General features: G+C 41.9%; 1 protein-coding gene across 1 annotated transcript; it reads left to right on the top strand.

The window, feature by feature from the left end:
- Positions 1-1,920: 1,920 nt before the first annotated feature.
- arhgef16 (Rho guanine nucleotide exchange factor 16) lies at positions 1,921-15,851 on the top strand. The gene is made up of 15 exons (XM_089009468.1): positions 1,921-2,072; positions 3,037-3,663; positions 6,256-6,301; positions 6,745-6,908; positions 7,041-7,097; positions 7,775-7,935; positions 9,849-10,001; positions 10,085-10,214; positions 10,361-10,435; positions 10,529-10,621; positions 11,650-11,801; positions 13,189-13,377; positions 14,468-14,538; positions 14,921-15,022; positions 15,125-15,851. The coding sequence occupies exons 2-15, from the start codon at positions 3,109-3,111 to the stop codon at positions 15,262-15,264; spliced, it is 2,088 nt and encodes a 695-aa protein (XP_088865594.1). The 5' UTR covers positions 1,921-2,072; positions 3,037-3,108; the 3' UTR covers positions 15,265-15,851.
- Positions 15,852-16,937: the final 1,086 nt, after the last annotated feature.

Below are 16,937 nucleotides of genomic sequence, written 5' to 3'. Positions count from 1 at the left end.
ATTAGTGTAGCGCCGCCATGCTCAGATTGTCCTCACCTCAAACCTTTTCTTTGAGCTTTGTCCATGTGTGTGTCCTTTCCCGCAAATTCAATGTGTTTTGCTTTCTCATACAATCAATGAGTGACAAATAAAGGGGCTATATGTTAGCATTGTTGCCACGGGAAAGGGGTTACGAGCCGTCTGTTTTATATACAGTCCGCACACTCTCCATTATGTAACTACCGACATACCAATCAGCACTGGAAAAATGAAAGGCTACATTAATCGTAGTTCTTTTTTTTCCTATTTGTGTTTAAACTATGGTGATGATGAATGTTGTGTGTGACTTTGTAATGTGATACCACTGCAACATTTTGGGCTATTTGTAGTCCCGTTTATTTTTACGGCAAACCATTTGTCAACCTGCCCTGGATATAAAATTAATCAGTCCCTCTGTGACTATCATCATTTTGTGAATGCATGTAAAATATAAATAACATTTTATTTCTGTAGCTAGAAAATGTCTTGACAGTAAATGTGAAAATCTGTTGACTAATATTGTAGGATGAAGATGACAAAGAAAGAGCATCACAAAGCTATCATGAACATGCAGGTGTATACAATATACTAAACATGTGTACAGTAACAGAATTTTAAATGTTGGATAGCACATTTGAGAAATTGTCAAATAAATGTTTACAATAGATAATCATTTAATGAAGCCTGCAGTGCACATGTGCGCTGGATCATCATTTGGAAATAATTCCTGACTTTCATCAACTGCCATATGATGTTGAATTTTAAAATGATTTAATCACTATTTGATTTTTTATATACATTATAAACCCTGTACATAGTCACCCCGTCTGATTATATAAGTTCAATGTTTGCATACGGGATCTCAGTCTTGATTGTAGAATGTTTGCTAATACATGCAAGCATGATTATGTTTTCAGATTGTTAAAAATAAAAATAAAATACAAAAATGGGTCGGGTTTTGCTTTTGTTGACTCAAAGGACAGGAAATGGGTGAATAGTTGCCCTGTTTTTAAAAATTAATTTATAAGGGAAAAAATGTCGCTGTAACCTCATAAGGAAAAGTACATTTAGTAATTACGTATGTACTGTATAGATTTATTGACATTTCTCAAGTAAACACGTGTGATTCAAAGTGGACGCATACAGTTAATGTGGTGTGTATTCTGTGTGGTTGATGTTCCCACAGATAACGCAAACGACGCGCTTTTGGTAGATAGATAAATCGATCGAAAGACTTACTATACATGTACGTAGTTTGAGTTCACTTCAAGTTAGATGCAATGATCATGGGTTGAGTGCGTTTTTGTGTATGTTGTAGTTAAAACGCATGGCCACTATAGGGCGCTCGCTGCCTTTTTTTGAAGTTAGAAAGTTGAAACCCAACAAATCAACCTAAGAGTAAAGTAAACAAAACAGATTAAAATGAGCCGGTTGTAGTACTTGAAAAACAATTAAATCATTGCGATGTGTACATGTAAATTGTCCTTGAGAGTTTTGAAATGAGCTTAAAAATTAAATGTATTATTATTATTATTATTATTATTATTATTATTATTATCTCCTTGAGCCGGTCCTAAACCCGGAGGGTTGGGTCAGGAAAGGCATCCGACGTAAAAGCTTGGCCAAAACATACCTGTGATCAAACCTCTAAAGATGGAGGACACTGATTTGCTGTGGCGACCCCTTGAAGGGAAAAGCCGAAAGGAAAAGAAGATGATGATGATGATGATGATGATTATTATTATTATTATTATTATTATTATTATTATTATTATTATTTCAAATAAGTCACACTTCATTTTAAAGTGTGACGTTTCTTAAAAAAAAGTGAAAATTGTTTCAAGAAAGTCAGTCTGTCGGTATTTTCTGTGACGAGCTGGTGCTCACCTGTGCCTGTGACGTCACCACGGAGACACCAAAGCAGGAAGTGGCCGTTTGAGCACAAATTGCTCCGACTTAGCAACAGACGCAATTGAAGTCTTTGGCTTTCCCTGTCTCTCTCTCTCTCTCTTTTTGGCGATATTTTGGGAATTTTCAAAGTTCACCTCGCGCAGGTAAGCCAGCTTGACGTGTTGCACCTTCGATTGCTTGCTGTGTTGCGGGTCACCTTTGCCATAAGCAACCATTGGAATGTGAGACCGACATTTTTTCTCCCACCCCGAAGCGTCTCTTCAAGATTGAGACTGCAACTGTGTGCAGATGGTGGAAAATTGGTCGTACAAATCGTGTCGAGGAATTAGCGTAGTAAACCCGTGCGCTTTATGGTTATGGTACGAACGGGTTCAAATGCTTGCTGTCAAGTTTTACGTTGTCCCCCTACTTTCTACGTTTTTTAAATCATTTCAAATCATGTACGTGTGTGTACATTGTACGGCGTGCTACAAAAATCATACCTACGCAAAAATAATCAATAGTTTTGCGTCGGTATTGACTAAACCAGCGTGAAGTTCTTGCATTGCAAAGAATAACGACAGTTAATGTGAGATGAAAAAAAATATTTTATGGACAGGACGGCTAAAACTCTTTGATGGGCATTGTAGTCCTTTTTTTCAATTGTCTTTTCAAATTTCATGAAAATATGTTTAATACAGCATTACTCTCCGGAATTCAATTGATTATACTTGTCAATAAGCACCTTATTTAAAACGAAAGAGATGAAGAATGGTCAATTTATGGTAGGTGAGACAATCTTTGTGACTGTAATTTTCCATTTACAACTCGTTTATCCTGAGGGTGGTGGGCATGTTGGAGCCCATCCGAGCTGTCTTTGGGCAGTGGAAGGAGGTTTACACACATGCAGACAAATGTGAACCCACTCGCGCCTACACTTCACAACATTAGAATTGGGAGTGGTTTTTTTTATCCTGCCATGCATGATTTTGGAATGACTATGGGTCACTCGTGGCTGTTTGAGGGTCTTGCTCTCTTAGGATTTGGATCGTTTCCGATGAAGCTGGTTATGCTAATGACTGCTTGCGGGATTCCCTAAACATGCTCTAATTTTTCCGACTTCCGCAGGGCCCTTCAATGTTGTAGCCGCCGAGTGGGTCAGCGGACCGGGCCAAGGTGACTGAAGCGGGACGGACAACCATGTCTCGCGCCCAGTCAGAGGGCCGTGCGGGCGATCGGTCACCTCTGATTCTGGATAGCCTCTTTTCAACAGAGCTGCATATATCCGAACCTGGCGACGAAAGCGACCAATCACACAGCTCCACAACCGTCCAGGCGGAGGCACTCGCGGTCCAAGATGATGAGGCGGACAGGCTGGTGGTGCCCCAGCAATTGATTTTGAGCACTCAAAGTGCAGCGGCGCTGAAGCTGGGCACCCATCAGATCATCCCCAAGAATCTTGCCGTGGCCAGCCGGCCCAAAAACCGCCACCACACAACCGTGGTGACCTTTCCCGTGGGACTGGAGAATTCCGGTCATGGATCTCGCATCCGACACTCGGCTCAGGGGCCTGATGTGAGCTGGGAGGACTATGACAGCGACGGAGACGGTTTCGCGCTGCGGAGAAACCGCCGGAACAAGTCCTATAGAGCAGCGGTGACCAGTTTGGACATTGAGGCCATGGTGAGAGGAAAAGTGGCTGTCAGTACACTAAAACCTGTGAAAGAAGGCAGAGGATCCAGTCCACGGAGGAAGGTAAAAGTTCCTGTAGCCCAAGGGTGTCAAAGTCATTTTTTGCCGCGGGCCACATTGTAGTTATGGTTTCCTCTCGAGGGCCGTTATGAATTTGGGGAACCCATTATAATGTTTAAATCCCTTCAAATATTACATATAGAGCACACAGCAAATTAATGAATAACTCGTTTTCAAAACTGAAGTCAAGAATAATGACTTTTATTGTGGTTGACATCCAAAAATATGAAATTTTGGCTCAGGTTTTAGCAATCATCATGGAATTTAACAAGTTTGATTTGCTTTCGCGGGCCGAAAAAAATGATGTGGCGGGCCGGATTTGGCCCGCGGGCCTTGACTTTGACACCTGTGCTGTAGCCCAAGGGTGTCAAACTATTTTTTTTTATTGTAGATACGGTTTCCTCTCAAGGGTCGTTATGAATTTAGGGAAGCCATTGGAATGTTGCATCCCCTACACATATTGCATCAAGCGCGCACAACAAATTAACTCATTCACCGCCAAACGATGTGCAAAAATATGTCCACTCCAGTGCCAGTTTTTGTCATTTTCACTCAAATTGCAGGACCCGCATAATATTGAGTTTTAGGACTACAGAAACATTCAATGCAGCGTAACAAACCTTAGACTCTTTTCTTTCATCAGGAAAAAAAAGAGTTAATTCCTAAATTATATGGGCCTGGAGTTATCTGAGCTTGAAATGGGAGCAGCTGTGCAAACCGAATCGGTCGAGAACGAAGACGTTGAAAAACTGAGGTTGCACTGTAAATGTTTTGATCGGTCAACATTCCATTTCACAAACTGCGACAACGGTTTTTGCATAGCGGTGACCGGGGGCTGCAACAATAGGGAACCAACAAGTGTTTATGATACTCGCAATCCGTTATTCTGGTACCCAAATGGAAATGTTTGAACTTTGATGCGACTATTTGGTGGAAACTGGGATTTAGCCTGTTAGTCATGGAGATGATGCGCAATGTTTCACATTCACAGGGCCTCATTTGAGGAAGTTCTCATTTAGCTGCTAGTGGACTGGACTGAAATGAAGTCTTCTTTCTTCTTTTCCTTTCGGCTTTTCCCTACAAGGGGTCCCCATAGCGAATCAGTGTCCTCCATCTTCAGAGGTTGGACTGAAATTATAATAATAATAACAACACATTACATCTGTAAGCCCCTGTCAGAAGTCTCAAGGACACTTTACAGTCACAGGATAGGTTTTTCTGCTCAACCCGGAAGTACAGTGAGACCTCAACTTACAAACACCTTAACTTACAAACTTTTCGTCTTACAAACGTCAAATGTATGAAAATTAAACCTTATAATAAGCACTATTTTCATAATACACACCCAACACGGCTGGCGGAGTGATCTTCGGCGGAAGCACACGACCGGACAGCACCAACAGTCCTTATGGAAGGTGACTCTCCTTCCATAAGCCATCAACGACCATCAAAAAGGTAAATAAAACTTTATTTTACAGCACAGTTTATTTCTTTAATTACAGTCCTCATGCAATTCCCTTTGACCTTCGACCTCCAACGCCATTCCATCAAGCCATAAATGACCATCACAAATGTAAATAAAGTGACTTTATGATACAATTCAGCGTATTTCTTTCATTACAATGCAATAGCACATTTATTATACATAGAATAAGGTATGTTGTGTGTAGTTTTAAGGCTTATTTAGTTGAAAAGTATATTTTATGGAAACCAGGGAACGGATTATTCCCATTTTCATGGTTTCCCATGGGAATTATTTTTTGAGATACACACTTTTCGCCTTACACACTCTGTCTGGGAACCAATTAAGTTCGTAAATTGAGGTCTCACTGTAACTCAAATCTGAAATGGTCATCGGCACAATAACATTCAAATAAAGTAAAAATACTCGCCATTTGTTGACAATGCTCTGATCTTACCTTGAAATGAGCATCTTCAAAGTCCTTTCACGTTGTATCCAATTACATAAGAAAAACTACATTTCTCATGATTTTTATTTTGTCTGTGTTATATGATGATGCAACTGAATCTTGGATTAAAAAAAGAAAGAAAATGCTTCTTTGGTATCTGGACAAATAAAGAAAATGCCAGAGGGTGAAGTTAATGTGCAAAATTAGCCATTTACTTCCATATTTGGCAAAAATAATACAGTAAAGTCTCGTTATATCGATATCTGTTATATCGATAGTACTGCTTATTACGATACTATTTCTATGAACGCAAGGAGAAAATTACATGCGCGCAGGGTCGGATATCGATAGTCCGGTTATATCGATATTTTTTCGGACTCCCGAGAATATCGATATAACGAGACTTTACTGTAATTACAAAAAGTTTGAAAATTATTTTTTTATAGGGTCACGTCACCCAAAACAACCAACCAACAAAACACCCGAAGATCCCCCCCAAGAACTACAAAAACGGTCATTGTGAAACACAGACCATAGTTAGTTAATTCATGCTCTTAGCAGAATCTAATCGGGAGTCTAAATAATAGAACAAGATATGACGAGGAGAATGGAGTGAGGAGCTGGGGGGGGGGGAGTGTATATTGACGTTCCTCAGTGACAAACTCTTCTGTTGTTGTCCTTGCAGCGAACTCTGGGAAGAAAACGGAACCAGCGCGGATCATTCAAAGATGGTATGAACGAGTCACTCTCCACGTGCCAAAAGAACGGCCAAAACGCTACAAACGATCAGATTTTTTGGTCAAAATGGAAACCGTGCTACATTAAAATTCGCCGAGGGTTGAGATTACGGACGCAAAAGTCTCATCTGGCTTCCGAAAAGGAATGACTTGAACTCTCTCGGCACAATGAATGTGACATTGTTGGGGCCTGATGATTAAATTGTCAAATCCTGCAGCCTCAGCCATTCAGCCGCTCGTCACCGTGTGTCCATGAGAAGAAAAGACCCTCTCAATCATTTATCCACGATTCTAAAGTCACAAACACCGGGTTTTTACACGCAGAGGTGATCTGCGTTCATTCATCTTCGCTCCATATTTAGCCACTAAATAATACGGCGCAAACTTTGCCAAACCGAAGAACCCCGAAATGATTAATTTGTGGGTTTGCCCCCCAGCGACGCCGCGACTCTACCAGGAGATTCGAGAGCGGGGTTTGCACTCCACCAATCAGGATGAGCTGCTGGACGACTTTGTGGTGGTAGAAGCTCCGGTGGAGGATCAAAGCATCGTGGTCAAGAGCTACAGGCCGGCGCAGCTCACCTGGAGCCAGTTGCCACAGGTAAGCACAACCAGTGCGCAGAACTGATGATGATGATAATGATGGTGGTGGTGATTGAAAAGGGGGTCAGGGACAGGTTTTGCATACCTGACAATGGCCTTGAATTCAAATTGTAATTCTTGCTTCATGAAGGTCAAGGAAACAGGCATACTGAGCATGATCTCACCTCAAGAAAGAAAAAGACAAGAGGTAAGCATTCACTCACCCCGTGTCGCTGTGGGTTTTCTCCGGGTACGTACTTCGCTTTCCTCCCTGCAGGTTACTGGAACGCTTTAAATTGTCCCGAGGAGTGGATGTGAACCTGGATGGTTCTTTGTCTCTACGAGCACTGTGATTAGCTGGCAGCCACTTAGGGCATGTCTCCCCCAACGAGAGAGAGAGAGAGAGAGAGAGAGAGAGAGAGAGAGAGAGAGAGAGAGAGAGAGAGAGAGAGAGAGAGAGAGAGAGAGAGAGAGAGAGAGAGAGAGAGAGAGAGAGAGAGAGAGAGAGAGAGAGAGAGAGAGAGAGAGAGAGAGAGAGAGAGAGATGCAGAGAAAATTACAGTGACACCGAGAGAGAGATAACGTAAGAGAGTGAGAAAGAAAGAGACAGACAGCGAAAGACAGTGAGAGAGCACTAACTGGTTCGCTAGCTGGTTCATTGTCCCCTTTTTTGTTTTTTTTTGTGTCCCACTTTTATGGGTAAAGTTCCCTTGTGGGTCTTCATTGTATGGCTTCAAATTGGTCTCCGTTTCCACTGCACTGCCCTTTTCTTCTGCCATACTGTATTTGCTTTTGGGCTCGTGTTCAGCAGCACAAAGAAAACCAGCTTTACCATCTCACCCAGATGTGACTTTGTTGAAACCCCTGTTGTTGTCGTTTTGACAGGCAATCTTTGAAATAATCACATCGGAACACTCCTACTTACACAGCCTGGGCATCCTAGTGCGACATTTTAAGGAGAACGAAGCTCTGAGGAGCACCTTGACGGCCACAGAGCACCATCACCTCTTCTCTAACATTTCGGTTATCCATCAAGTCAGCAAACGGTGGGCACGATATCCTCTTTTCTGTGCTTTGGTTTTTTTTCCCCAATGTGTTGACTGCAATAAGCAGTTGTAGTTTTCTAAATGATTCAAAATGGCCCCCCATCCCCCTAGAATCACGGCTTAAGTTTCTTGTCGGCCCCATCAACGTGTTAAAACACGCTTGGCAAACAGGTTTCGCAGCCTCAACGCCTTGCGCGGTATTTTCGGAGCTTTAAGATGATAATGTGGCGCGTTCAAGAACGCTTCAATGCAAAGGGCCGCGTGGACTTTGAATCTTTGGAGCCAATAGGACAGGAAGTGTCACGCAAGAGTAAATAATGATTCACGTTTGTATCAAGATGCTTTGTGTCCCTTCTGCCCGGGTTGCGTGGTGTCATTTGACCTTTTTTAATGCTCTCAGCAAGGGTGTGGTCCAAAGTTGTGTGTGAACTCTTTTTTTGTGTTCATAAGGAATAATCCACTTGGAGATGGATTATTATTTATTTGATTTTGTTATGCTTACAATATCTTGTTTTCTATCCTTTCACCCCCATCCCCTTTCAATCGCTGCAGTGGACTGCAAATTTCCCCATTGTGGGACGAATAAAGGTTTTCTAATTCTGATTATATTTCCTATTATAACAAACTAGATGTTGATGATGATTAGGAAGGGGGTTATAGGGGGAATGGGGTGTATATTTTTTCAAAGAAAACAATATATATACAGTGAGACCTCAACTTACGAACTTAATTGGTTCCCAGACAGAGTGTATAAGGTGAAAAGTGTGTATCTCAAAAAAAATTCCCATAGGAAGCCATTAAAATGGGAATAATCCGTTCCCGGGTTTCCATAAAATATACTTTTCAACTAAATAAGCCTTAAAACTACACACAACGTACCTTATTCTATGTATAATAAAGGTGCTATTATATTGTAATGAAAGAAATACACTGCATTGTATCATAAAGTCACTTTATTTACATTTGTGATGGTCATTTATGGCTTGATGGAATGGCGTTGGAGGTCAAAGGTCAAAGGGAATTGCTGTTTGGAAAGAGAGGCGCATTACATGAGGACTGTAATTAAAGAAATAAACTGTGCTGTAAAATAAAGTTTTATTTACCTTTTTGATGGTCGTTGATGGCTTATGGAAGGAGAGTCACCTTCAACAGTAGCCAAAATGGAACTGTATCGTGCCACTTAGCAGTTTTTTTGACAACGATACTAGTGCAGCGTGTTCTACCGGAAACAAATTCCTTGTGTGTCCTACATACTTGGCAATAAAGATGATTCTGATTCTGATTCCATAAGGACTGTTGGTAACTTAACCTCTGGTGCTGTTCGGTCGAGTGCTTCCGCCGAAGATCACTCTGCCAGCCATGGTGGGTGTGTATTATGAAAATAGTGCTTATTATAAGGTTTAATTTTCATAAATTTGACATTTGTAAGACAAAAAGTTTGTAAGTTAAGGAGTTTGTAAGTTGAGGTCTCACTGTAATGGGAAAAATAGTTTTTGAGGGTGCTGTAATGTTTAAAAGAATAGGAATATTCCCCCGGGGCCGCATAGGTTTTCTCCCACATTCCAAAATCATGCATAGCAGGCTGATTTGAGTGTGAGTGTGATTGGTTGTTTGTCTTTGTGCGATTGGCTGTCAACCAATTCAGGGTGTCCCCCGCCTCGCTACGGATAATGATGTAGCAGCATTATTATTTTTCCAAAAATGTATATCTGAAAACAAACGATGACTGGCAACCTCTGACTAGCGAGCACTTCAGGATGTGCTCCCCGAATGACACCAAAGAAATCCACACCGGCGATCCTCATTTGAGAATGTACAGATGGTGCGGCAACACATGTCGACCGACGATATGACTGTGACTATTTGTATTGACAGATCCATAACAATCATTCTGTTTCCTTGTTTATTCCCAGCTTTTTTGAAGATCTCGAGCGTCGTCACAATGACAACCCAGTGATCCGCGACATTAGCGATATTGTCCAGAACCACGCCGCCCACCACTTTGAGCCGTACATCGTCTACTGCTCCAATGAAACTTTCCAGCAGAGGACCCTACAGAAGCTCCTGTGAGTAGGCCACCGACATCTTTCTTTCTTCAAGCCTTGAATAAATATCGACCGGAAATTGTCTTTCTCAACGATCGTTTTAGAAGCACGAATGCTGCGTTCAAGGACACCCTGAAACTAATTGAAGGAAGCGGCGATTGCGGAGGCCTCCCGATGATCTCCTTCCTCATCCTTCCTATGCAACGGGTGACCAGGCTGCCACTGCTACTGGATGTTAGTTTGACCTTTACATTGAAAAACAAACATTGACAAAATATGAACATCATAATCTTTTTCAATCAAGTCATTTTGGACCACAAACGGCCTTTAAATATGAAATCTTATTTTTGTGTGTGGTTATGTTGGATTCCCTCATAAAGACGATCTGCCAGAAGACCCCCGACAAGACCGCAGAGTACTTTGCGGCCGTCTGGGCTCTGCACGCCATCAGCAAGGTAGAAAAACGTCCCCAATGCCCCCCCCGAATGGGTATTTTTGCAGCCTGGCATCCTGATTTTGTTTTGCTGACCGGTTGTGCCATTCGACAGCTGGTCAGCAGCTGCAATGACGGCGCGCGGCGGATGGAGAGGACGGAACAGATGTACACCATTCAGAAACAGATGGAGTTTGGGAAAATCAAGGTCTGTCTGGTTGTTTTGGGACTTTGGGTTCTTTTTGACTCTCTGTCTAGGTCACATATGTCACTCATTCAGTCCTTATTCTTATGAAATGTCAGTGAATGTGAAAATGGTGTATTGAAATTAAACGCCAAAACAAGGCAGGGTATAATATTTTTAAAAAAATGTTTATTTGAGACAGCTAACTTCAAACTGGCAACTCATTTACTGTACTCCAAAGGCAGCCAATCAATCACATGGACATGACATTGTCAAGGGATAATAAGATTCCGCCGCATATAGCCATATTTTACGTTTTAAGACTCGCTCTGAATATTCAGGAAGTCTTGTTTTTGAGTTGGTGACGAGTCCGTACGTGACGTCACGAAAGGACCGCCGCCTGACCGAAAAAAGACGCATTGTAGCAGTCCTTCCATCACGTCAATGTATGTTGCTGTACATGTTTGGTCTGAGAACCGTGTTGCACCCAAAGGCCGCCAAAAGAGGGCATCCAAGCTCCATATAAGGAATTTATCAGCCTGTGGAAGCGGATGTGGCCACTGGAGGTTGCCATTTTGTGCCTCTTTTTTTTTGGGTGAGAGATTTTCCCTCAATGTTGCCTCAAAATGGCACATATAATTCTTTAATCGATTGCAAACATGTATGCTTTCCTCTTCAGAACTATTTGAATCATATTCAGAACTGGATGTGGAACAAGAAAGCATATTCTCAGAATCTGAAGCCATTGTTTTGATTCTGCAGCAATGCAAGACATCTTGGCGTGACGTCACGAACTGGGGGCGGCACTTTCTGAAAATGTCCAATTCGCAGCTCAATTTTTTTGCAGATTTTGGACACTTTAGTCATTTTATTGGTGTTTTGCATTTGACTAAAAATATCATACTGCGTGTTTTGGGTTTTTAGATGCTATCAAATGTTTTTCAGTGAAAAAACAAAAAAGTGACGTCGGTTGTCCTTTAATTTGCGGCCATGGATGAGCATAAGATAAGCGAGCACACCTTTGCCAGAAATGTCCCTTTGTGTCGCCGCAGCCGTTTCCCCTGGTGTCGTCATCACGCTGGCTGAAGAAACGTGGCGAGCTGGCCGTCTGCGCTGAAGAGCTCAGCATCTGGAGAGCGTTCAGCAACAGGAGCAACTACCTGTTTCTTTTCAATGATGTCCTGATTGTCACCAAGAAGAAAAGGTTAGTCGGTCACTATTTTGAACTCCGTTGCAACTCTGGTACTAGCAAAAACAATGTTACTTGTACGCATCGCCGGTGGCCGACTTGTGTAACCAATCCATGCATCCATCCATCCTTCATCCTATTTTCTGATCCGCTTTGTCCTCACAAGTCCTCGCAGTGGATGTTGGAGCCTGTCCCTACAGTCGCCGAGGAAACCGTGAACCGGTTTCCAGACAATCACAGAGACAAACACCTATCCGCACTTTAAAATGTTCAATCAGCCTGCCAACCATGTGGGAGGAAACCGGAGTACCCGGAGAAAACCCACGCAGGGAGGGAGAACATAAAAAAAGCCGGAATCAAACCTGTGAGGTCGAGCTCACTGTCTGTCTGTAGGTCTGCCCATCCGTCCATCTGTCCATGAAGCTAGCTATGAGGCTATCCATTCTGCTTGCTATCTAGCTAGCTATTTAGCTGGGTAGCCAGCTATCTATCTACTAACTGGCTCACTATCTAGCTAGCTATCTATCTTGCTATCTATCGAGCTGGCTAATGTATCTCGCTATATATATCGCGTAAGCTATCTAGCTGGCTATATATCCAGATCGCTAGCTATCTATCTAGCTATCTATGTAACTAGTTATCTAGCTCGCCATTCTATCCATCAAGGTTACTATCAAGCTACTAGCTACATTGCTATCTATTTAGCTGTCTATATATCTAACTGGCTCGCTATCTAGCTAGCTAGCTATGGATCTAGCTGGCTATGGATCTAGCTGGATAGCTATTTAGCTATCAATGGTTAGCTATCTAGCCTAAAGTGACCTTGACAGTTTTGAAAGGCGCTTATAAATTAAATGTATTATTATTATTATTTATTATAGCTGGCTAGTTGGTTGGTTGGTTAGCTAGCTCTCTGGCTAGCTGGCTGGCTATCTAGCTAGCTAGCTATCGTGTGGCTGACGGGATCTGAATGTTGATTCTTCTTATTACTAATAAGGGGGTTTGTGTGTATCATGTAAAATGGAGAAAGGAAAGAAAAAGGTTCATACAGTGAATAACCATCGCTGGACACTCTGGATAGTTTCAGTAATTTCCCGAAGAATGCGAGACTGTTGCCTGTCAGGGGACCGAACAGACTGAGGAACATACTTGACATTCTTCAACTTTGCATTTAGCCGGACAGGCTGAGAGAGGTAGACGTCAGTTTTGTGTTTTGACTTTGGGAGAAAACAAACAATGTCTGCTCAGACACAAGAGACTCTTTTTTTTTTTTCTCTAAATGGTTGTGGCCCAAGATAAGCTGTGCGTGGCGAATGCGACGAGAAGACAACAAAGTAATGTTGAACGAAGCCTACTAAGAACTCAGTTGAACTGGATTTGCAACGTGTGCTTGTTCCTGCAGCGAGGAGAGCTTTGTGGTGATGGACTACGCCACCCTGGATCACGTGGAGGTGGAGGTCAGCGAGGAATTTGATGGTCAGACGTCGCCGCCTGCCAAGAACAGCTCCAGCCAATATCTGTCCTTCAAGCTCCTCATGAGCAAGAACAGTGAAGGCCGCCCAGAACGTACCACCCTTGTGGCAGAATCCAGGTACACACCTCCATTCTTGTCAGAAAACGACATTTGGGAGTTCCGGGATTTTATTTTTTGCCAACTGATTGAACTCGATTAATATATATCTGGATTTAAATTACAGTGAGACCTCAATTTACAAACACCTTAACTTACAAACTTTTCGTCTTACAAATGTCAAATTTATGAAAATTAACCCCTATAATCAGCACTATTTTCATAATACACACTCACCACGGCTGGCGGAATGATCTTCGGCGGAAGCACACGACCGAACAGCACCAACAGTCCTTATGGAAGGTGACTCTCCTTCCATAAGCCATCAACGACCATCAAAAAGATAAATAAAACTTTATTTTACAGCACAGTTTATTTCTTTAATTACAGTCTTCATGCGATTCCCTTTGACCTTCGACCTCCAACGCCATTCCATCTAGCCATAAATGACCATCACAAATGTAAATAAAGTGACTTTATGATACAATGCAGTCTATTTCTTTCATTGCAATACAATAGCACGTTTATTATACATAGAATAAGGTATATTGTGTGTAGTTTTAAGGCTTTTTTAGTTGAAAAGTATATTTTATGGAAACCCGGGAACGGATTATTCCCATTTTAATGGTTTCCTATGGGAGATTTTTTTTTAGATACACACTTTTCGCCTTACACACTCTGTCTGGGAACCAATTAAGTTCGTAAGTTGAGGTCTCACTGTATCACGCTGTCAAAATTTGCCATTGATTTTATCCATTCATTGGTATTTATTGTGGTTGTGTATCCAGCATCAAGCTAATCGCTAATGGTTGAAACTGCCTAGTGTTAACCGAGTGAACTCACCTAATTATGAAATTAATCCCCCTTAGTGATTCATGTGGCCCCATTGAGTGTTTCATTCAAAGGTCGAATACAGTTTTGGGGTCTTGCTCCCCCTGCTGTGGACAACGATGTCTCTTGCTCATAATACTGTCCATTCTACTTGTTAAACACAAGTCAAAAAAGACTGTGTGTACGTGTGTTTGCACTTCAGTGGTACAGACTGTTCATTTTCCAGCTGTGTTTTCTTCTTCTTTTTTATTTGTCGATTTTTGTCTGCATCTTGACCAAGGGTGGACCGCGCCCGTTGGATTGTCGCGCTCACCGAACACAAACACGCGGAGCTTTTCTCTCACAAAGAAGGTAAGCGTGAACAAAATTCACGGGGACTTATTTCCACACCACAATAATAAATCCCATCTCAAAACCCACCTATTTAAAATGGCATTTTCTGTGTAGCTCTTTCTCTTGTTTCTATTTATAATTGTGTTTTATTTCTTGTGTTTTATTTGTGATTGTATTTTATTTATTATAGTACCTATGGTTGTCCATGACTGTAGTGTCCTTGAGAGCTTTGAAAGGCGATTAAAATGAAATGTATTATTATTATTATTATTTGAGCGTACACACCGTTCTCACACTTGCCGCTAGAGGGCGACACCCCACTGATTCGCTATACTAAATCGTTTCACCCCAGATCAGTTGGAATAGATACACAACTCAGTGCATGCTGGGAATGTTTTAGGTCTGCCCCAGTACGAGGCCACGAAAGCCTACATACCCAAGGAGCCCGACGAGCTGGGCCTGCAGCAGGCAGAGCTTGTCATTGTCCTGAGACAGGAGGAGGGTGAGGTGCCATTTTTCTTTTTTTTGGGGGGTGAGGGTTGGAGGGGTGAGGTTGCGACCCCGCGAGGTATCAACAGTCCTAAAAACTGTCTACTCACGCCAGGCTGGTGCTATGGGGAGCGGATGCGAGATGGCGAGAGAGGTTGGTTTCCCGCCAGCTGCGCCACAGAGATCACCAACCCCACGGCCATCGAGGACAACATGCAGAGAATGAAGCGGCTCCGCAAAGAGACCAACGTTTGAGGAGTCGGCGTGAGATCAGCGCTTCCGAAGCCTCATCAGATTGTGCCTTGTTAAAGCTGAAGAATTCACATTTAAGAGGGGAAAGTGATACAGCCCAAGCTGATGATGATATTCATGAAGATGCGCTTTACTTTTGTCTCCTTTTTGTTGAAATCATATTTCACCATGACTCCAACTTAATGACACAACTTGTGATTTGATAAAAAAAATAAATACAATAAAAACACTTAAAGTTGAATGACCATTATGAACATGATCTTACTTTGCAACAATAATGTAGCTAAATGATATGAAATGAATGCAACTATCATTAATCACCCCCCCCCAAAAAAAAGCTCTTTGGTAATGCTTATTTTTATAAGTCAAACAGCATAAAACAATGTAAAAATATTGACATTTTTTGTCATTACTTAGTGCTTCAATTCATTGTGCTGCTCCTGTTGCTGTGGACACTGTGGCCACCGGGGGCAGCGTAATAGCCTTGCAATCATAGGAATCACCACTCAGAATCTAAACCTGTATTGTGCTAGAAATGTTTTTACATGTTGCTCTACTGTTTATTAAATATATATTATTGCTTGAAGGATTATTTTAGTATGACTGTTGATGCTTATCGCTACCAAAGTAATGCCATTTTCCATTCAGTCAATTGGTGGAATATGGGGGGGTTTCTTGTGTGTAATTCACTGAGTTTAATAAGTCAGTTGAGTTCAGTCACCATGATGTACCTTATTTTATTATGAGGCGCAGTGGACGATAAGGCGCACACACAACGAATGGTGTATTTTCGAACTTTTTCCATATAGAAGGCGCACTGGATTATGAAGTCCATCTTCAATGAATTACACATTTAAAAGTGTTTTATATACAAGGCACACCAAATTATAAGGCGCTACGGCAGAGGCTGGGGTGAGGTTTTATATATCCCAGCATGCACCACGCACTACTTCTCTGGTGGATGCTGACAGTAATTCCGAGAGCTGTTGTGGTTTAATATTACTTCACATATAAGGTGCATTGGATTATAAAGCGCGGGGTCATTTTGTGCTGAAAATGAAGGCCTTTGGGTGTGGCTTAAACACCGGAAAATATGTTCATCCGTAAAGGACAACCAACACCATTTTTTTTTGTTTCCTGACATCAGAAAAACGTTTTATAGCATCTAAAACACCCAAAACATGCAGGCTGATATTTTTAGTCAAACAAAACACCAATAAAAATGGCTTAAAGTTGTCCAAAACTGCCATTAATGAGCTCAAAAATTGGAGAGATTCAGAATGTCCCGCCCCCATGTTCGGCCTCATCGGGAACCTCCTTCACAAACGGCCTTGCTCCAGAATCAAAACAATGGCTTCAGAGAGTTGAGATTCATAAAAAGATCCTTTCTTGTTACTCATCCAGTTTAGAATTAATCACGGGGTCAAGAAAAACATTCATGTTCGATTCAAAGAATAGACTGTCGGAATAATACTGTACCGTCCAGTGCTTGTGGTGTGCATGTCAATTCCGTGTTACCGCAATTGGCTGCCACACAACGATTCACCATCGCGTTATGTAGTTTTACTTCTAATTTCGCGATTAACACAGTGTTTTCAGACGAAACAAAGTACCCAAAATGCATTGTGTGTCGCTTTCTTGGTCAAGGGGCGTTCCCTGCGCGACATCACTTCTGG

This window comes from Hippocampus bargibanti, linkage group LG01 (genome assembly GCF_051943395.1).
Source record: "Hippocampus bargibanti isolate YZ-2025 linkage group LG01, ASM5194339v1, whole genome shotgun sequence".
NCBI classification, from domain to species: domain Eukaryota; kingdom Metazoa; phylum Chordata; class Actinopteri; order Syngnathiformes; family Syngnathidae; genus Hippocampus; species Hippocampus bargibanti.
This window is presented reverse-complemented; position numbering and strand designations above follow the sequence as displayed.